The sequence below is a fragment of the Leptodactylus fuscus genome, chromosome 5 (genome assembly GCF_031893055.1).
Source record: "Leptodactylus fuscus isolate aLepFus1 chromosome 5, aLepFus1.hap2, whole genome shotgun sequence".
Lineage (NCBI taxonomy): Eukaryota > Metazoa > Chordata > Amphibia > Anura > Leptodactylidae > Leptodactylus > Leptodactylus fuscus.
This window is the reverse complement of record NC_134269.1, coordinates 100,620,602-100,643,430: the sequence shown is the minus strand read 5'-3', so window position 1 is coordinate 100,643,430 and position 22,829 is coordinate 100,620,602. Positions and strand designations below refer to the sequence as shown.

At 42.5% G+C, this 22,829-nt stretch overlaps 1 protein-coding gene across 1 annotated transcript in view; it reads left to right on the top strand.

The window, feature by feature from the left end:
* The first annotated feature begins 201 nt into the window (after positions 1-201).
* Positions 202-22,829, top strand: part of LOC142203297 (cadherin-related family member 5-like) — a 42,113-nt gene continuing 19,485 nt past the window's right edge. Inside the window, exons 1-8 of the mRNA XM_075273881.1 lie at positions 202-344; positions 5,739-5,826; positions 8,152-8,360; positions 8,479-8,538; positions 8,896-8,988; positions 15,434-15,520; positions 20,899-21,009; positions 22,634-22,804. Of these exons, the coding sequence (XP_075129982.1) occupies positions 5,766-5,826; positions 8,152-8,360; positions 8,479-8,538; positions 8,896-8,988; positions 15,434-15,520; positions 20,899-21,009; positions 22,634-22,804 (792 nt within the window). The 5' untranslated portion in view covers positions 202-344; positions 5,739-5,765. The remainder of the gene's footprint in view (positions 345-5,738; positions 5,827-8,151; positions 8,361-8,478; positions 8,539-8,895; positions 8,989-15,433; positions 15,521-20,898; positions 21,010-22,633; positions 22,805-22,829) is intronic.

Below are 22,829 nucleotides of genomic sequence, written 5' to 3'. Positions count from 1 at the left end.
CTGTTCCTTAGTCTGGGTATCTAACAGTCTACCCCCAGATTCACAGTTCTGTGCAATATGCCTTGTTCACCCACCATTATACTTTCCCTAGCATTGCATATACCTTCCACCCTCCTCCTTTTCCATAGCAGATGCTCTTCCCTCCCCACGTTGGTATTACTTTAAGCTCTCTGAGCTCTGTATTTCCTTTCTGCTTCTTTCTCTTTACAGGCCAACACCTTTACTGGAAGGCCCATCTGACCCTCCTACCTACTAATGGAGAAAACCATACTGTTACTAAGCTGAGCCATGTCAGGAACGAGAAAGGACCGGTATCCTCTCCAAAGTCACTAAAAGATACCATTGTAAGTATGAACCATGTTTCAGTTTCTTATTGCACGGCAGACCACGTTACCAGTAGTGCTAAGGAGGCTAAATGAACATTAGGTTCTCATCTCCACTGACATACTGTACAATGTAGGCAAGACAGAAAACTGCATCTCTGTGTGTGGAAATGCATTACAAGGTGTAAGGTTCAGCAGGTAAGTACTGTGACCACTATTGCAACTGATGAAATGCAACATATGCAGAAAATAGACTATAATATTGCAATAGATAAAGTAGAGTTCGTCATGCTGCTATATAGTGTAATATAGTTAAGGATGCTCCTGGTTTTCTCTTTTAGGTTTTTAATGTGGCCTTATTATTATTGATGATGATTTGTTATTGTCTAAGAATATTATTGATTTGTGTGCGTTTTTAGCTGCAGGACTGTCCATTTCATCTACACAGACTAAGATTTTATCATTGAAATGATGGATTATTCTATACTGATTGGTTTTAATGCTCTTCCTGAGTTTAGAAGGTTAACTGGTAATATGCCACCCTGCTAAGCCTGGCGTGCCATTCATTTATAGTATGTGCTGGTGTACAGATGATCTTGTCACACACGCAGGATTCCCATGTGTCATGCTCAGTCAACACATAGGAGGGGGTGACAGGTCTACAGCTCTAAAGATGCTAATCCGCTGGATAACAAGTCATTACTGACAGCATCAATCTGTGGGCAGCCCTTCTGAGATTAGGACACAGCTCCAGTATACATTTCCCTCTATACACATGGTATAACAGTGATACTATACCTTTTAGTTTGCCATTTGTATGTTACTGAGTGAATAAAATTGTGTTTCATATGTGGCCATCCTAGTTGCTGGATGATGATTATTTGGGATGGTATCTCTTTTAGAGTAGTAGTTGTCACAAAGGTTCACCCGCCACTAAATACATAAGGCTCTGTGCCACCTTTAGTAGATGACAGGGCTCACCTGTAACAGTGATTATAAAGCTAGCTCTAGACACCCAGTATCCAGCTGATAAGACGTGGATCACTTTTTATTTCAATGACAATGGCAGCTAGATGACCCAACTTCAAGTTCATAAGCACCATCAGCCAGGCCATGCAGCTGCAGAGGGCCCTTGTAGAGAGGGGGCCCTTGAAAGAGAGATACATTCTTATTCACATCTTTGCTATCATGTGGAGAATAACTACACAGGCTTCTCTTTCTTGACAAAATGGATTGTTTGTAAACAAAGGAGACAAATTGGTACTAGGGTCATAGAAAGGGAGAGGAAGGGAAATCATAGCTGTCTTCTCTTCTGGTGGCATATTCCTATATGATGATGGGCTAAGCTTGGTCATTGCTTCATTTCTGTATGGGCTCTTCTATCTATTCTTCTCTATCTATGTCACTGATAGCATCAAAAAGTAGCCATGAACCCCTACAGCTGCATTTAGAATAGGGGCACATCAGGAAACACTTATTTTGATCTATATTCTTTGTCCTATATATTTGCCTTCTTTCTCCCCTTGGCATGTACAGTGATCTGCATTCATTTTTCCATTTCAATGTCTTCCATTATCTACAGTTATCACTAGATAGCCCTCAGCTCTGAGCAGTGATGGATCCCTTTGTTACAAGGGCACATAGTAGCTTCAGTGTGCACTGCTGTGGAAATTATACCAAAGGTTACAGTATATTGAATATGATGTTACCATGTGGGCACAATATGTACAATTGTATCCTGGTTGTGCATGTTTTAGTTTAAGGGGATCTGTCGCCAGAAGAGTCCCTATTTTACTGCAATGTTTGAGTTTTAATTTTATAGAAATTTGAATATGGTTATGTTAGCATATTATATTATTTTATAGTTTATATAGTATGTTATATTTCATGTTAAAGGTGACCCCTTTAAGAGGAAATATTGTAATATTTTATTCAATAAACTGGTTGACTTTGATGTAACATTTACCATCATATAGATTGTATACATAACTTTAAATTTAACAGCACCCATTATAAAACACCCTTAAGCTAAGGCCCCACATCAGCTACAAAAGGAATGAGGCCTTAGCCTTAAAGGGGTTATCTAGTTTGTAATATTGATGGCTTATCCTTAGAATATGCCATCGATATTAGATCCTTGGGGGTCCAATACACATGACTCCATTAAATCACCTGTACCTAGACAGTGTGGTGAAACGCGCATTGAGTGTAGCCTTTTCTTATGGCAGTTATGGTGGAGTCCCATGGTATGTATAGAGTGGATTTATCTATTTCCCTATAGGAAAGATCATACAAGACATCACTCTAATATGAGATTGTTGATATAATATATGCTAGCATCATGTTATATGATATACTGTGAGATATATTGTATCACTGAGGTGTTACAGGAGTGGTTATTACTAATTTCAAGAGATTGGGGATATATTTTTGATAGTCCTCTGTGGATTTTCCTGGGCCGTCAGATTATATATTGTTGTTATATTTGAAGATAATACTTGGTACTAATCTTTAAGTCCATTGGTAAGGGGTTTGGTATCATTTTAGGGTGTGTTTTACATCTTACACCCATATTTTACAGTGTCAGAGCTAAGAACGCCCCTTATCTGCTCCTCCCTGAGACCACCCACCTGACAGTAGACAGCTTTATTATCATATCATACACCAAAACTAACTACAACTAACACGCTCTATTCAGATGAGACTAAGAATAGGTTCACATCTGCGTCAGAGTTTCTGGAGATTCCGCTGCAGAGTCACTTACAGTTTCAAAACAATGGACACCTGACAGGTACCCAACAAACCACATTATAGTCAATGGAGTCCACCGGGGTCAGTGTGTAACTGCTGTTTTATCGGTTCGCTTGAGGTCCCTCTGTCAGAACCGAGCAATGGAGAGCAAGTGCTGTTGTGAAAATAGTGGCAGTTGTCTGAAAGTTGAAAGACATTTCTACATACCATATTGTAGGAAAGAAGTAACTGAGCAGATTGCTAAATAATTTTGTGGAAAAAGATTCAATATTACTTGTGTTATAATATTTAAATCTCTGCTGCGCCTCTGCATCGGATGTGTTTCCGTGGCCCCTTTCATTCAATGAAAAGGAGCCGCAGAAGCATGGCTGCAAAATCAGACAGGAATAGAAACTGTTCAATATTTTGTAGCCCGGACTAGTAGCCTGCACATGTAGTGTGTATTTCACGGTCATGCGCACGAGCCCATAGAAATGAAATGGTGATTGTACTATCTGGGAAAAACCCGGATAGCACACTGATATAACACATGGTCATCTGCAAGGAGCTTGAGGCTAAGACCCCACATTGCGGAAACGCAGTTTTTTTTGTTGCAGATTTTTCAGCGTTTTTTTGAGCCACAGCCAGGAGTGGATTGAGCAGAAGAGAGAAGTATAAGAACTTCCTATATATTTCCCATTCCTTTTGTAGCTGGGCTTTGACTCAAAAAAATGCATCAAAACCTGCAACAACAAAAAAGCTGCAATTCCGCAACGTGGGGCCTCAGCCTATAGGAAGGAAATGTTTGCCATTTGAATGAATAAATATAGCTGAGTGCCTTTATGTGTGTTTGGACCATTTTTACCATTCCTCGTATTTTCAGGCTCATGAAATACTTCCTGGTTTCTAGTGTAGGAGAGTCATTGCTTTTCTAGGCAGCTCCTCCCAGCATCTGCCCACTGTACCACTTAGCAGTTGTTCATTCACACCTTGTATACTTACGGTACTTATGTATGTGTATATATTTACACACACACAAACATCATACAGTGTGTGTATGTGTATATATATATATATATATATATATATATATATATATATATATACAGTATATGCAAGTGTGTATTATAGAGTATATAAGAATATGCATGTGTATCTGTATATATATATATTGACTCAGAATGTCTGTAGAGCACAATCATACTATGTGGTCCCATGCAGGACAACTTCCATATGGCGAGATCATGGAAGTCAACCTGTTCCTTTGGCAGCTTGTAGCCTTATGAAAGCGTCCAGGCATGCCATAGGAAATTAATTTTAGTACAGAGTTGAATAGTAATGTAGGAAATCTCCCATCGATTGCAATACAGTTGTACTGCAGTCTATGGGGGTTAATAACATAGTAAAATAAATTTAAATTTTTTTTAATAAATATATTAACTAAAACTTCAAATCAACCCCCTTTCCTTAAATTTAATATACAGATAAATAAAAAAAAACAGAAGCGGGGAAAAAAATCAATAGAGCCAAACCGCCCTATTGTCGCCATTTCACTTCCCATAAAAATTTGAACAAAAAGCAACCAAAACATCAGACTTTCCCCGAAATGGAATAACTAAAAAGTACATCTGGCCCTGTTAAAAAAAATGCCTTATGCAGCCCGTACATGGAAATATAAAAAAAGTTACGTGTGTCAGAATATGGAGACTCCAAGATTTTTAATTTTTTTGTTGCAAAGTTTTGGATTTTTTTTAAAGGGGCTAAAACATAAAAAAAACCTAAATAAATTAGGTATCTCTGGAATCCTACTACAGAATAAAGATGACATGTCATTTTGGCAGCACAGTGAGTGCTGTAAAAATAAAACCTGTAAAAAAGTCGCACAAATGCAGTTTTTCTCCAGTTGCACCCCATTATGAATTTTTTTTCAAGTTGTAACACAAACATTAAGCTCTCATATGGCTCTGTAAATGGAAAAATAATAGAGATATAGGGTTCGGAAGACGGGGAGTCAAAAACGAAAATCAAAAAATACCTGTGGTAGGAAGGGGTTAACGACTGACAGATAATGCTATATGCACATTTATACAAGGTATGCCATTCGTCATCACTAATAAGGACCACCCCCTTGTCTGCTAAATACAAAGTCCTGGAATTGAAATGAATATGAAAATACAAGTTATTCTGATTGTTTTCCCACAACTATATATCAATCTGCTTCTTCTGCTCTATAACCTGCTGCCTGTAGATCAGAACCCATGTTCAACGTGAGACGTTACCTTTAACCATAACCCATTTTTCTAGTTTTCAGGGGTATTGCTATTGCTAGGGTCACACTAGCGCTCCGGCCACTCCATCCCAGATTACGCTTAAAATTGATGGAGAGAAAAGTCCTTTTGAAGAAGACTTTTTGCTGTTATCGGCAGTAACCAGACAGAAATCCAAAAGACCCCATTATAGTCTATGAGGTCTGCGAGTTTCCGTGTGTAGCTGCTTTTTAAGTGGATAGGGCATCCATCTTTTGGAACCCCAAGCAGACCAGAAAGACAGAAACTTGAACACTAGTTTGAACCTAGCATATAAAGAAACCAAGTGTCGGCATCGGTAAGCCAAGAATAATGCTCTATAGTTCAATTGTCTTAACTCCTGTAACATCTAATTTGACTCTTTCCTTTTTTCCTATAGGCCGCAGACTTTGCACTGTATTTAGTTATGCCTCCCCCGTCTGAAATCCTCCTCTTGACCCTCAGTCTAGCCTTCCAGGTGACGTCAGGTAATTTATGTAGAATATATATTGTCTATTAATATACTAAGGAGGGAAATCTAAATATTAACCCAATGTTGTCATCATTATGTGGTAATCCAACACCAACATTTCACAATGGATGAGGAAAGTTGGATGTGCTACTGTCATAGGCATTGCCTGAGAATAGTTAATAATTCATGATTCCATCTTCATTATCTTATTATAGTGAAACTGTGTAGCTAGTTACGTATTGCAAGTAAGTATAACATGTAGTTATGATGACTAAGTATTATGACGGTGTCTATATGGTAACTACAGCCTTGGGCCTGGGTATGGAAGACTCTTTTCATATGGAAACAAGACTCAAACATAATAAGAAGCATGTGAGTCATAAGACATCAGAGAGCAGGAACCTATATGGTAGAGAAGGGATAACATATATTAGATGAGGTTATAAAAACATTCCACAGACAAATACTGCAGGATTCAGGGACTTCAAAGACGAAAGGTAAATTAGAAGATGTGGGTGGCACCTATAAAACTATTCAAGCCTGTGTCAGTAAATGTGCTTGAAGGTACAGTACATTCTATTGTATTCTAAGTTTATCACATTTTTCTATCATATCTGTTATCTTTACATGATAGGAGGGGGATGAAGTGGTACATAGTTAAGTGGGGCTGGGTGGAATCTCAAAATTTCTTTTTATATGTAGGGAGAAAATTAATAAATTGAGTTGATAAAGACTCTCATCCGTAAGCAGCAGTTACTAAAAGTGTATCTCACTCCAAAGGAGCTGCTATTTATTCTGTACGGGAAAGTATTTTGCATTACACGGGAGCCCACTTATATCACCATAGAGCTGTTTAATGCATTATTACCTGGTGGCAGTTCTTTATCAAATAAAACACTTGTTTTCTCACAGATTCCAGTGATCAGTTTATTTTAAGATAACCTTCCTTTCAAAGGATGGAAATGATACAAACTGCATTGCACTAAGTAGGAATATTTATGTAGTAAGGGGTTATACAGTGCTTGAAATGGGAAAATTTTTTAGGTGTAACTCTGTGACCAGACTGTCTGAGCAGTTTTTCTTAATTCATTTTACACTGTGTCCAGGTCTTAATTCTTGCCCTGCTCCCCTCCCTTGTTTCATTAGTATTCAATTCACTGTCACTCTAGCAAAGACATGTGTACAGAAGTGAAGATATTCAAGTGCACAGACACTCAGGAGCCAAGTGCTGCTCTGCTATGTTCATTAAGTGGCACAGCCAACAAGGGGAGGCGTTGCATTCTACTTCTGCCAGAACTTCAGAGATATGATATGAGTCCACTGCTTATGCCAGACCCACCGATCTCTGACTCACATGTTAGTGTATGCCAGCAGTTAGTGGGGGCCACTGAAGGTCATTATATTGTGGGGAGCAATGGAGAATATTACACTGGATAGGGGGCACTAAAGACAATTTTACTTTGTGGGGGCCACTAAGGAGCATTAAACTGCATGGAAGATGCTGGGAAGGCTTATAGTGTGTGGGGGCCAGACCAATATACCACCGTTATAGTCTTAAAAGGTTTGCAGACACTAGTCTGAGATTGCTAAGGATTCACTCCCCCCAGAGTCCTACCCACCTGCAAGTCACATAGCCTGCCAACCCCAGATTAGCTCCAAGCCATGCAACCCGCCTGGCCACCTCATACAGGAAGAAAAATGGTAATATACCTTGGAGAAAGGGGGTGGGGTTGACATGAAATATCCCTGTATAGGGTCCCAAATTCTAGATACCCTGCCCATGACTCTGGTTGGTTCACCCGTTGTTCTTTCTTTGGCACCACTTCAGCATCACAATTTAACCCTTGTTAGGTCTGCCCATTTTTTCTTCTTCCAGTATATCAACTTCAAGAACTGACTATTCACTCACTGCCTAATAAGTTAACCAATGTTATACATGTCACCTGCTTTAATGTTATGGCTGATCAGTGTATATGTAACACAAAGTGGATCTACAAAAAAAGACTTTGAGGATTTTGGCTGTATTTTCAGATTAGTGAGGATACTTGTTACAGGGAGCTGCATCCGTTGTTGTGGCCATGTAACCCTATGTATCACCTGGAATATCCTTAGGTAGCAAATCTGTATACTATATAGATTACATTGTTAGGACACTTTAGATGTTCAGTCTGTGCAACCCTTCATGGTCTTTTGTGAATGGTCACTGGTATATACCTTTCATTGTACAGTATGTAAGTTCTACATATACCGTAATAATGTGTTGATATGTATGTATAACAATTGAATAGAATTGTGAACTTCCTTGATACATCATTCATTTTATAACATTTCTGATATTTAGGTGATCAATGCTCTGGAGGCAGCAATATCTTCACAGAGATCCCAGAGAACAGCCCTAATGGGACCTTTGTGGCAAACCTTAGTATGTTTGGAGACCCAGTGACTAGTACAGTAAAGCTCTGTCTAAGTGGCACGGATGCTGACTGGTTCTACCTGGATGGGAAGAATGTCTGGCTCAATGTGTCTTCTGGGAGAACACTGGATAGGGAGGTAATGATGGATAATGACAAGAATAAACTTATATTTTATGTTACATATTGATAAAGACAATATAGATTAATGAAGGCTTGTACATCAGTAAGTGTCACATCATTTTATGTCTTTGCAGGCTCTGGATTCATCTGTTCTTCTAGTTACTCTCACCTGTTCTGAAGAAGGATATCCATCGGTAAGATACAATTATACCATAATACACGTATCATTTTATTACAGTGTATCCAATTAAAAAAAAAAGATTACATTGTAGACAATGAAATATATCTTTAGGGGCTAATTCATGTGGCTGTAATCTAACCATATTATATGGCACCTTTGTGGCTCGTGGTACCAATGAATGAATGAATGAATGATTAATTAGAATTTATAATGGGATTGCTATTTGCAGAAAACCAAAGTGTTCCTCAAATTGAAGAATCTAAAGAGAATGTAATTTAAAGAGTCTTGTTTCTTGTATGCATATTTGGCCATTGTCACTTACTTACTTCTCACACATATACTCTTCTTATTCTGTGTCTCCTATATCTAGGTTCAATACAGAATAATAGTCCAAGTTCTTAATGAAAATGACAACAAGCCAAGGTTTTTGGAGGAATCCATTGCTGTTCAGAACATCAGTGAGGTGAATAATATGTACAATTTTTTCAGCAAATAAACCAACCATAGACACATTTTATTGAGGTAATATTGAATAGCTAATAATCCATTTAATGTTGAAGACTAAAAAAATCCATCCTAAGGCTAAGGCCCCATGTAGCCCCCCAAAAAATGTGGAAAAGAACACGGCGGAATCGTATAAAAAAAAGAAAAAACTCTGCATTGCTTTTCACAGAAAGTCCAGAGAGTTTTCTTCTGCAGACTTTCTACCTCTATTATGCCTATATAGAAAGCAACAGTGTTTCCGTAGGTATAACTGATATGCTACGATGAGTTTTTGACATTGCAGAATTTACGCTGCAGATTTATTTTCTGCAATGTATGGAATGTATTAGCCAGAATCCCACCACTTTGCAGGTAATGTAAAACGCAATGTTTTTGCTGTGGCGTTTCCGTTGTGGCCAAAATGTTGTCTCTTCACTATGCGGGGCCCAAGCCTAAGGGTCTTTATACATCGGCAGATTTCCTGTCCATAATTAATTACAATTAATATTACAGCAAGTAGGGTGTTTATCAAAGGGATTTTCCAGTGCATCAAAATTAAATTCAATAGGGCTACTGTACATATGGGGACAATAATGTAACAAAAGTTTACTCACCTCTACCAAATCTGCTGCCCAGGCCCCCACTGCAATCTATTTTTTGGTGTTTCCTGACACAGAGCAAATACCTGGAGATGCTCTCTACACCCAGTCACTGGCAGGAGTCATCTCCGAACATTTTCCTGTGTTTGTCGTACATAAGAAGTATAGTGCAGTGTGGACCCAGGTAGCACCTGAACCAGAGCGGCAGAAGACTAGGAGAGGCGAATAACCTTTATGTGAATTCCTCCATATGTAACTTTTATGTTGATGCCCTCATATGTAGCCAATAATGCCACTGTATTCAGATACAGTTCTTAAAGCCAAAACAAGGGAGGAATTGAAAAAAAAAGTAGCAGCTGTTCTGTATAACTTTGCTTCCTTTATGATTGTCATCTGATTCAATCTTGTTGAAGGTAGACCAAGGAAGCACAATTTTACCTCTTTCCAGGTACACTATTTAAGTCGAGCATGATTCCACAGTACAATGCTGATAATAGGACAGTGACACTTCTTATCTCAATGCATGCAGAATGTCTATTCACCAGCAAAGTCTATTAATTGGAAATTATTAGTGAATTGGTTACAAGGTAGTCAGAAAGAATATCTTATTGAAACAAATGTCATCGTAAATCCAAATACGATATACTGACTGCACGTTGAACAGATATAGGACTGGCCTAGATGGTGTGCTGACAGGGACCCAACTCTCTAATGGCATGAAGGCACCCCTACTTATAGAGGAATGGCTGCATTAACCCAATGTTAGAATGTGCATCCTGTTGCAGCTCCATGGAATATGCCCACCCAGACTTCCATCCATGGCAAATGCTCAGCTGCTACAAAAGTTCTGTCCCTAATCAGAACACCTATTGTAACACCTGCACCCTGCCGTCTACTGACGCACTACACCTCCCAGCAGGTATCTCCGGTATGTTACCATCTGTTTCCTGCTCCTGCACCGTATCGTGCATGTACACATCTTTCTGCTGTACCTACTCCATGAGTGGGATAGGTGCGCCCTTCCTCCCTACAACTTAAAGGTTCAATCTGCACACTAGTGGGCCTTTCTCGTTAAATCCCAGGAAGCCCCCTCCTATTTGGGATTGCTATGCACTCAGCTTCATTCTTGAGTAATGTATAGGTGCATAGAATTGTTATGAGTGTTATGTCTGGCTTGTCCTACATATTACTGTTGTATAGATCTTTGGCTTCTTCCTGCATCTGTCTGCTTGTTCTGATCTGACTAATACCTATTACCAGTGTTGACCTGCCCACACTCCACTCAAATCTGCTCATCCAGTTCTGCCTGATACCTGTTACCGACCCCTGGGCTTTACTACATTCTGCCTGTCCCTTCGGTGATGTGTACCAGAGTCTTCCTAGTTGTTGGTCAGCTGCCACCTATACTGGGACCACTACAGGAGTTATTGACCTGGTATTTAAAGAGTAAAAAATGGAGGGGCCTACTTAGATAATGTCCTTGGGATTGGCTCAATGCTGAACCGGTTAAGTATCACTATGGGTCCAAGATCCACTGCCCTTTACAACTATGAGAGAGGTGGCGTTTGCCTGGATTTCCTCCCATTCTACAAAGACATACTGTTAGGAGAAAAAAAAATGTACATTGTGATTCCTATATGGGGCTCACAATCTACATAAAAAAAAAAAACCAGAAGTGGCGAGTTAAAATTATACACACAGAAAAAACATAATATAAAATATTTCATACAAGGTGCAAATGCAAAGAATCCCCATCATGAGTAGTGAGCAAACTATGTACAGCTTTCTCAAAATGTCATCGATTACTTAAGACAACACAGGGTTATTATAACTGGTTATTACTGGCTACACCAAGTTATGATGTAATCTGAATTATATAAAAGTTATGACACAAATATATGCCATAATTTGTCGCAGATATACCTTACATATTATGAATCAGAGAATGAGAATGGGCCCTCACAATTTAAAGGATAGGTCCACTTTGAAATTTAAAAAAATCTACGGCATTACATGTCTCAATGGATACCAACTACAAACTTTTCAGCCATATTGAAAAAAATCTATCTAAGCAAGAAGTATGAGACTTAAAGGTACCCTTACTACTCACTGGGTATGTTTATATCCTGTAACCTACACACACATGGCACTGCATAGGAGCTGCAAGCACAAAACAGCAGGATATTATATTGAACACCGCTTTATTTTTAAAGATTAGAGATGAGCGAACACTAAAATGTTCGAGGTTCGAAATTCGATTCGAACAGCCGCTCACTGTTCGAGTGTTCGAATGGGTTTCGAACCCCATTATAGTCTATGGGGAACATAAACTCGTTAAGGGGGAAACCCAAATTCGTGTCTGGAGGGTCACCAAGTCCACTATGACACCCCAGGAAATGATACCAACACCCTGGAATGACACTGGGACAGCAGGGGAAGCATGTCTGGGGGCATAAAAGTCACTTTATTTCATGGAAATCCCTGTCAGTTTGCGATTTTCGCAAGCTAACTTTTCCCCATAGAAATGCATTGGCCAGTGCTGATTGGCCAGAGTACGGAACTCGACCAATCAGCGCTGGCTCTGCTGGAGGAGGCGGAGTCTAAGATAGCTCCACACCAGTCTCCATTCAAGTCCGACCTTAGACTCCGCCTCCTCCGGCAGAGCCAGCGCTGATTGGCCGAAGGCTGGCCAATGCATTCCTATGCGAATGCAGACTTAGCAGTGCTGAGTCAGTTTTGCTCAACTACACATCTGATGCACACTCGGCACTGCTACATCAGATGTAGCAATCTGATGTAGCAGAGCCGAGGGTGCACTAGAACCCCTGTGCAAACTCAGTTCACGCTAATAGAATGCATTGGCCAGCGCTGATTGGCCAATGCATTCTATTAGCCCGATGAAGTAGAGCTGAATGTGTGTGCTAAGCACACACATTCAGCACTGCTTCATCAAGCCAATACAATGCATTAGCCAGTGCTGATTGGCCAGAGTACGGAATTCGGCCAATCAGCGCTGGCTCTGCTGGAGGAGGCGGAGTCTAAGATCGCTCCACACCAGTCTCCATTCAAGTCCGACCTTAGACTCCGCCTCCTCCGGCAGAGCCAGCGCTGATTGGCCGAAGGCTGGCCAATGCATTCCTATGCGAATGCAGACTTAGCAGTGCTGAGTCAGTTTTGCTCAACTACACATCTGATGCACACTCGGCACTGCTACATCAGATGTAGCAATCTGATGTAGCAGAGCCGAGGGTGCACTAGAACCCCTGTGCAAACTCAGTTCACGCTAATAGAATGCATTGGCCAGCGCTGATTGGCCAATGCATTCTATTAGCCCGATGAAGTAGAGCTGAATGTGTGTGCTAAGCACACACATTCAGCACTGCTTCATCAAGCCAATACAATGCATTAGCCAGTGCTGATTGGCCAGAGTACGGAATTCGGCCAATCAGCTCTGGCCAATGCATTCTATTAGCCCGATGAAGTAGAGCTGAATGTGTGTGCTAAGCACACACATTCAGCACTGCTTCATCAAGCCAATACAATGCATTAGCCAGTGCTGATTGGCCAGAGTACGGAATTCGGCCAATCAGCGCTGGCTCTGCTGGAGGAGGCGGAGTCTAAGGTCGGACCTGAATGGAGACTGGTGTGGAGCGATCTTAGACTCCGCCTCCTCCAGCAGAGCCAGCGCTGATTGGCCGAATTCCGTACTCTGGCCAATCAGCACTGGCTAATGCATTGTATTGGCGTGATGAAGCAGTGCTGAATGTGTGTGCTTAGCACACACATTCAGCTCTACTTCATCGGGCTAATAGAATGCATTGGCCAGCGCTGATTGGCCGAATTTCGTACTCTGGCCAATCAGTGCTGGCCAATGCATTCTATTAGCTTGATGAAGCAGAGTGTGCACAAGGGTTCAAGCGCACCCTCGGCTCTGATGTAGCAGAGCCGAGGCTGCACAAGGGTTCAAGCGCACCCTCGGCTCTGATGTAGGAGAGCCGAGGGTGCACTTGAACCCTTGTGCAGCCTCGGCTCTGCTACATCAGAGCCGAGGGTGCGCTTGAACCCTTGTGCACACTCTGCTTCATCAAGCTAATAGAATGCATTGGCCAGCGCTGATTGGCCAATGTATTCTATTAGCCTGATGAAGTAGAGCTGAATGTGTGTGCTAAGCACACACATTCAGCTCTACTTCATCGGGCTAATAGAATGCATTGGCCAGCGCTGATTGGCCAGAGTACGGAACTCGACCAATCAGCGCTGGCTCTGCTGGAGGAGGCGGAGTCTAAGATCGCTCCACACCAGTCTCCATTCAGGTCCGACCTTAGACTCCGCCTCCTCCAGCAGAGCCAGCGCTGATTGGCCGAATTCCGTACTCTGGCCAATCAGCACTGGCTAATGCATTGTATTGGCGTGATGAAGCAGTGCTGAATGTGTGTGCTTAGCACACACATTCAGCTCTACTTCATCGGGCTAATAGAATGCATTGGCCAATCAGCGCTGGCCAATGCATTCTATTAGCGTGAACTGAGTTTGCACAGGGGTTCTAGTGCACCCTCGGCTCTGCTACATCAGATTGCTACATCTGATGTAGCAGTGCCGAGTGTGCATCAGATGTGTAGTTGAGCAAAACTGACTCAGCACTGCTAAGTCTCTGCATTCGCATAGGAATGCATTGGCCAGCCTTCGGCCAATCAGCGCTGGCTCTGCCGGAGGAGGCGGAGTCTAAGGTCGGACCTGAATGGAGACTGGTGTGGAGCGATCTTAGACTCCGCCTCCTCCAGCAGAGCCAGCGCTGATTGGTCGAGTTCCGTACTCTGGCCAATCAGCGCTGGCCAATGCATTCTATTAGCCCGATGAAGTAGAGCTGAATGTGTGTGCTTAGCACACACATTCAGCTCTACTTCATCAGGCTAATAGAATACATTGGCCAATCAGCGCTGGCCAATGCATTCTATTAGCTTGATGAAGCAGAGTGTGCACAAGGGTTCAAGCGCACCCTCGGCTCTGATGTAGCAGAGCTGAGGGTGCACAAGGGTTCAAGTGCACCCTCGGCTCTCCTACATCAGAGCCGAGGGTGCGCTTGAACCCTTGTGCAGCCTCGGCTCTGCTACATCAGAGCCGAGGGTGCGCTTGAACCCTTGTGCACACTCTGCTTCATCAAGCTAATAGAATGCATTGGCCAGCACTGATTGGCCAGAGTACGGAATTCGGCCAATCAGCGCTGGCCAATGCATCCCTATGGGAAAAAGTTTATCTCACAAAAATCACAATTACACACCCGATAGAGCCCCAAAAAGTTATTTTTAATAACATTCCCCCCTAAATAAAGGTTATCCCTAGCTATCCCTGCCTGTACAGCTATCCCTGTCTCATAGTCACAAAGTTCACATTCTCATATGACCCGGATTTGAAATCCACTATTCGTCTAAAATGGAGGTCACCTGATTTCGGCAGCCAATGACTTTTTCCAATTTTTTTCAATGCCCCCGGTGTCGTAGTTCCTGTCCCACCTCCCCTGCGCTGTTATTGGTGCAAAAAAGGCGCCAGGGAAGGTGGGAGGGGAATCGAATTTTGGCGCACTTTACCACGTGGTGTTCGATTCGATTCGAACATGGCGAACACCCTGATATCCGATCGAACATGTGTTCGATAGAACACTGTTCGCTCATCTCTATTAAAGATGCATTAGAGCACTTAAAAATAGCTGAAAAAGTGAAAACAGTCTTTAAAGTGAAATCCTTGTAAAAGAGTAGAAAGTTTACAAAGCTCTTGCCATTATTACAATGTAATGCTTTACACTTCTGCTCTCATTCCATATTTTACAAGCTGGCTGAAGTGGACTCTGTAGTATTTACTGCAAAGGCTCTGGATTTAGATGGAGACGTCTTGATGTATGTGATAGACCGGACAATGGTAAGTACCAGATAGCCTGGCAATGCCATTGCTTATAAGTACACATATTTGATCAACTACAATATGTTTGCATTGCTTTATTGGTAGGCATTTGGGACCTGACAGGAAAAAGCTTACAAGTCAGATTGAAAGTGAAGTTTTTTTAGTCACTTGAAACTTCAAAAATCACATCAAGTGGTGTGGAATGATTCTGTGATGCCTCCTGTCCATTTGGCATGCCAGTTATTGCCACCTTTCACAAACTTAAAGGGACAGAATCCTTGAACTCAGAGACCTTGGTTTATAACCCTGGCTGACATCTCCATGGCTAGGTTGAGATGTCAGCACTGTTCATTGTAGCTTGTCCCAGTAGTTGGGAAAACGACAATGAACTTGAATGACAGCTAGAGATGCACAGAGGTAAACTCTACATGCATGACTCATCTGATTGGAAGAATGGCACGTAGTCACCTGTACCGTACTGCAGATGAAATTGGTTTCACATCCCAAGCCACAGGCAACAGTCTTGAAATAATTTGTCTGGGTTTTGAGATCTCAAAGCCTATCATGGTGAATAGCGAGATGGCAATGGAAGTGAGAATGGAGGTTTCTCCTCATCAGTGATGAGTCCCTCTTCTGATGCAATTATAGCTGGATATTTGTCTGAAGACCATGTGAGTTATGCTATGAAAAGTCCTTTACAAGGAAAGATTACACTGGTCCTCTTCCTGGGATTATGATGTGGAGTGGCATAATACTCAGTAGCCAGGCTCCTCTAGTCTTCATTACAGGTACACGAACAGCTTAGTATTACATTGCTTTGGTAGTGGAACCCGTGATACGGCCATTTCTCCAAAGTGTCTCAAGTGATTGGTGATTTACGTGTGCAAGTGCATTTAGTGTGGCATAACGTTCCTCAGACAACCACAATAATATCATTGATAGCATGCCAAGCCGTGTAAGTGTGAGTATTTCTGCGTGTGGCTCTCATACTCATCTCATTCAATACTGAACAAATACAAATGTTTTGAATATGTCCTTTCCATTTTAATCATTTGCGTACCATTAACATGTCTTCATTCTCGTGATTTTCATAATTCTGACACTTTCCCTTCTTTGTGTTGCAATTTCAATGTTGAGGAGTATAGTATTTCTCCCCATAGCCTTCTCACTGAATATATTGGCTTAAAATGTTGAGTTTCTATATTCACAACAGCAGTTGTCTGGACAGTTGAATATAACCCACGGACATAGTACATAGGTCACACAAAACTAATGCTGACAGAATATACTGTACATTCTACTATTTCACTCTGTCATCTATATTCACATGCTGTAAAACAAAGAGGAAGTGTCAGATAAACATAGGACTTCTATATCACTGTCTTCCAGTTTCTTAGAAAGGAAAAGGGAAGCTATCTGAAGTTCCACTGCAATTGTACCTCAATGCAGACGTCATAGCTGGTCACTAGACCGTATACTGTAATATTTTGGTTTTAAAATTCTTTTGAAATTCTTCATAGCTTAAAAGTACATCTATAAGGAAGAAAATCATTGTAAAACTGTATGAATTCACAATAGATATAGTCCATATATACGCTTACTCAAGCTCCACTATAAGGCCATGTTCAGACATGGTAGATTTGCTGTAGATTGTGCATGTTCTAGACCAAAAATATACAATATAAGTACAGAACAGAATATGTCTATATTTCCTATTGTCATAATTGTAACAATTGTCTGCATTTTACTACTGCAGAACTATTACCTTACACTTATATTGTAGGCCTTTGTACACTTCTTCTTATATACTATACTAGACGTAATAGTATCAAATTATCAAATTGTCTATTTATCAAGAGTCAGCAAATCTACATTACAAAGAAGTTAGAAATAAATGTTCACTCTCAACTGTGTTTCATATCTTAAACTTCGTCTCTACGTGCAGCAGGGTAGAGAGAAATGGAATCCACCTGTCACATTACAATATAGACATAAAACTACCTCTGTGCTCGACTAGAGATTACGAGAGCCTCAACTTGTTTCAGCTTTACTATCCTCATAAACAGGCCTTCAGAGTTAAAGAGGATCTTTGAATTCTGACATTAGTGGAGTTATTTACCACTAGAAAGCTGGCAGTCTGCTGAATTCAGCACACTTTCAGCTTTGCTGGTATGTGCCCTTGTTGCAGAAATATTGGTACCGTTAGTTTCGGCACCAATATCCCTGCACCATCAGAGAGGCCAGCCTTACAGCTCAACATTATCGCTGGGCTGTGAGGAACACTCCCCTGTCTGTACTTTCCCCTATCAGTGAGGAACGTTCCTGACAGCCCAACCATGACCATGAGCTATAAAACTGACCCCTCTGACAGTGCAGAGTTATTGGTGCTGAAACTAATGGCACTGATATCTCTGAAACTGGGGCACATACCAGCAAAGGTAACAGTGTACTGACTTCAGCTCAGTGTCAGCTTTCTAGAGGTATATAACCGCTAATGTAGGACATGAAAAGTCCTCTTTATGATGGGGAAGCGCCACCTCAAGATAGCTGCTTATGCGGATGATCTCTTGTTTTTCCTGCGTGACCCGACTACCTCGCTCCCTGCACTGATGTCCGAACTGGATGACTTCGACCGCCTTGCCAACTTTAAAATTAATTATTAGAAATCTGAAGCGCTGGATGTTTCCTTGCCCCCTGGGCTTGGATCTTCCCTAGCTCATACCTTTCCTTTCCGTTGGTCCAGTTCGGCGATTAAGTATCTGGGTGTCTGGATTCCTGCCGATCTGCGTGAGCTGTTTGCGAAGAACTACTTGCCCCTTCTCAGAACTGTCCGGCTGGATCTGAAGAGATGGTCCAGAGGCACCTATACGTGGTTTGGCCGCTGTGCTATCTACAAGATGAATGTGATGCCTAGATTCCTCTACCTACTGCAGACTCTTCCGATTCACGTTCCTCCTAGCTTTTTTAGGTTGCTCTACTCTGATTTGATTAGCTTCATCTGGCAGGGTAAGCGGGCTAGGTTGGCCCGTTCCATTCTGACTCTCCCGAAGTCACTGGGCGGCATGGGCCTACCTGACCCTCGCCGCTATTACCAGGCCGCCCTCTTGCAAAGAGTCATAGACTGGTGCCGCCATTCCCCCTTCAAACAATGGATCTCTATGGAGGGCTCCTTTTCGAGTCTTCCGCTTCACTCGCTCCCCTGGTTGGACTCTATTGCCCCCTCCTCTGTCTACTCTCATCCCACTATTGGCCCCACCCTTAAAGTCTGTAGGTCGCTTTTTCGGAAGGACTGCCTCTCCCCCTCTCCGTCCCCTCTCCTCCCTGTTCTGGGCAACCCTGCCTTCCCGGCTGGCCTCTCGCGGGGCCCGTTTCGGTCATGGATGGACGCAGGCTTGCAGAGAGTTTTCCACTTTCGCTCGGAGGGGTCTTGGCGGCCTCTCAAGAGCCTTCACGCTGTCCGGGACCTCCCACCCCTGGGTCCTTGGAGGGGGCTGCAGCTCTCCCACTTCCTCTCCTCGCTGTCAGATCCAGACTCCTTTGACAGACCTCTCACGGTTTTTGAGAAGGCCTGTTCTGGATCTGGTCTCCTACACCATTCTCTTTCGGAGCTCTACTCGCTCTTGGTCTCCCCTCCTCCGGGCCATAGACCCCCCTTCCTGGCCAAATGGGAAACTGATCTCTGTCTCTCCTTTTCGGATGCGGACTGTGTCAGGATTTTGGAGCTCGCCCACAAAAGCTCTGTGGCGTGTAAGTTCCAGGAGGCGGGCTACAAGATCCTCACCAGGTGGTACCATGTCCCGGCCTTGCTGCACAAGTTTTTCCCACCACTTCTCCGCTTTGTTGGCGCTGTGGCTCGGAGGAGGGGACTCTCCTTCATGTCTTCTGGAGTTGTTCGGCTTTGAGGGGCTTTTGGGACGGTGTCCACCGCCTGACTTCTCAAATCTTTCAGTCTTCCCTTCCCAATACCCCCGCTTGCTTTTTGCTACATCTCTCCAATATTCCTCGGCGGGCCTACCGCCGTTCGGCGATTCGCCACCTGATCAATGCGGCCAGAGCCTGTATCCCGGCCCTCTGGAAGTCTCCTAACCCCCCGACCCTGCGCCACTGGATCCGTAAGGTGGAGGACATTCAATCTATGGAGGACCTTACGGCGTCTCTTCAAGACAAACATGAGTCCTTCCTGAGGGCTTGGACCCCGTGGATTTTATTCCAGGGATCCCAACTGTATAGGGACACATTGGGACAGGTTTGAGATCTGGTTCTGGGTTTGGACCCCCCTCTTCCTTCTGCTCCCTTCCTCTTCCTTTCGTCCCCCTCCTTCCCTCCTTTCCCTTACGCCCCCCCTCTCCTCCTGTTTGCTCCTCCCTCCCCCTCCCTTTGTTTCTTTTGTACGCCCTTTGATTATTGCGGGGCTCCGCCTCCGCATTTCTTGTCTTGTTTGGTTCCTTGGACCCTGGTTTCCACGGGCCCTTTGTTGTTATGGCAAGCATTTGTCTGTTTTTGCAGTTGGCTCGTTTTCTATTGTATTTGTGTTTATAAATAAAGAATTTATAAAAAAAGAAAAGTCCTCTTTAAAAGCATATAAAAACCCATGTGGAACAGATTTGTGATCTATTTAAATAGTATACATGACAAAGCCAAGTGTGTACCTGAATGAGACAATCAGATAAAAATGAACACAAGTGAAAGCCGATCACTGTTTATGGGGTTTGCCATATCCTTTCCGATCCATTGATCAAACCTGTTTGTGCAATAAAGGGCTCGTTCACATGGTGTAATGTGCCGCGTGATGTGGCACGTGTACGCCGCAGGACCCTTTGCGTGCCGTACACGCTCCCATTGATTTCAATGGGATCGGGGATCGTATGCGCCGCGCTAGTTTGCGGCCGTGCATTTATTCACGGACGCAAACTAGCGCGACGCATACGATCCCCGCTCCCATTGAAATCAATGGGAGCGTGTACAGCACGCAAAGGATCCCGCGGCGTACACGTGCCACATCACGCGGCACGTTACACCGTGTGAACGAGCCCAAACACTGAAATGTTATTGTATTTATATAAATCAGGAAACCAGAATTATTCCTTCTATTAGACAATAATATCAGGGTTGCAGTGGCGGCTGCTATGGGGCCCGTGATCTTAGGGAACCCGGTCAACCCCCTGCTGCTTTTTTTAAATTTTTTTTATAGGCTGTCATTAGTTTATATGAAACCACCATGGCTAGCAGAACATGGGCCAAGAGACTGCTATAAATGTCTAGCGGTAAACTTCCTTTGGTTCTATGTTGTACTACTACTGTTCCTGCATCATTTAGATGCCTTACAATGATCACAATTTATGCCATGTATTTTTAGTAGAAATTAATTTCTTTTCCTTTTGTATGTATTCTTCCAGGGTGACTATAAATATTTTCACATGGATCTCCCAAACAACGGGAAAGTATTGTTGTCTAGGCCATTGGATTATGAAAATATACAGGAACTGGAAGTTATTATTCATGCAGTGGTAAGAGATTGGATTGCATCATTATGATCTTCATACATCATCAGAAGTTATTTCAACCTCCAAGGAATGTCCCAGGTTCTTACTACCCCGGCAGCCACGTGCATTGGTTTTCTTATAGTGTATACAGTTGTGTATTTTCTTCCTATATGTTAGATGAGACAGCATTGCGTATTAATATTGTGTAGAGAACCTATAAAGAGCGTTACACACTCTGGACCAAGTATTACATGCATGCTAATTCAATAACTCAGCAACTCTTCAAAAGTATTTTCTGCTTGCTGACGTGAAGGCATAAATATATGACACATCAGTTGGCACGTAGCTGCGGATAGCACTGCAGAGCCACCATGCAAAGTATGCACACATTATAAGGCTTCCAATATCCACAGGGACACCCTCCTTCCTCTGAGAGCGACTGCTGTTAACACATGACAAGACCAATTTACTATCCTGTAGACATGTCTTAAATAGATAATAATCCCCACGAGAGGTGTCCCCCTCACACTAGCAGTAATCACATTTAACTACTGTATAATCTCTGGGAGATTACACCATTTCACACCACTACCAATCATAGACTTACCCCTGGTTTTGACTGGGTCAGGGTGGGGTCTCCTCCTATCACCTTGGAGCTTTCAGCTTAACTTTCTGATCTTCCTACATATGGGTGCTATCGTCTTTGGTGATGTGGAGCTAATGTGAAGTGACAGACAGACACTTAATATTATGTCATTCTTAAGGAAAAGCAAAAATAGAACAGCTAAACTCAGGGTGACTTTTGCCCTCTACTGAAATCCTTGCCAAGTATGGAGAGTAGCGGCTGTTGCAGTCACAGAGCATTATGCACTAAAGGGAGAATAGTATTATGTTTTTGTTAAAAATCAATGCCGTCTGTAACAGAAATATGTCTGTAAGGAAAACTGTTGTAATCTCTGGCTACTGTTTCATTAATGATCGGCAAATTTAATGGGGCATTATACTGAGTGGGGCACCAGTAAGGCATTATACCATGTGGAGGTCATTATACTGTGTGTGGAGGGCTTATTGTACCATGTGGGTAGAACTAAGGGGGCATTATACTGTATGGAAATGCTAAGGCAGCATTGTAATGTGTTCAGGGATGCTAATAGGACATTATACTGTGTTGAGGCACCATTTTATGGTAATGGAGATTATACTGTATGGGGTACTATTTATTTATTTAAAGAGGTTTCATCACTGTATTTCACACAGAAAGGGTCACTATTAGTGTATGGGGGCACAAAGCAACTGCATGGGGTTAGAGGCATGTCTCACCATATGTTATTATTCAGCTGTGACTTTCACCTGATGGCAGACCCCAGCCAGGGGACCTTCACTAAAGGTAGTCCCTGCCTTGGAGGCTTATGGTGTTAAAGTTGGCACTACAATAACAATACCTGGCCTGGCAGATACATCCCCCATTGCTAAGTTTAAACTTAAGATGGAAGCAGGCGCAACTCTGAAGGTATCCTTCATACTTTCATACTCTTATTTTCACAAATGTGAGTATTGCTTGTTTATTCTTGAGTTTTTTCTGTCTATAGAGTAGGCAGTGAAGTGAGTTATAAAGACTATAAAATAATTCTGTTTTCTTTTATAACAGGAAATGACAACCAGGGAGAGACAGCGCACTACAGCCAGGGTGCGGGTCATTGTACTTGATGGGGATGATCAGTACCCACAATTCCTTCCATGCCAGTATATGTCCCATGATGGTCTCAGGGTCTGTGCCAGTCCAATATATTCGGTGAATGTCACAACAGGAGAAGAGCCAGTAAGTTTTAGAAGGATTGGAATTT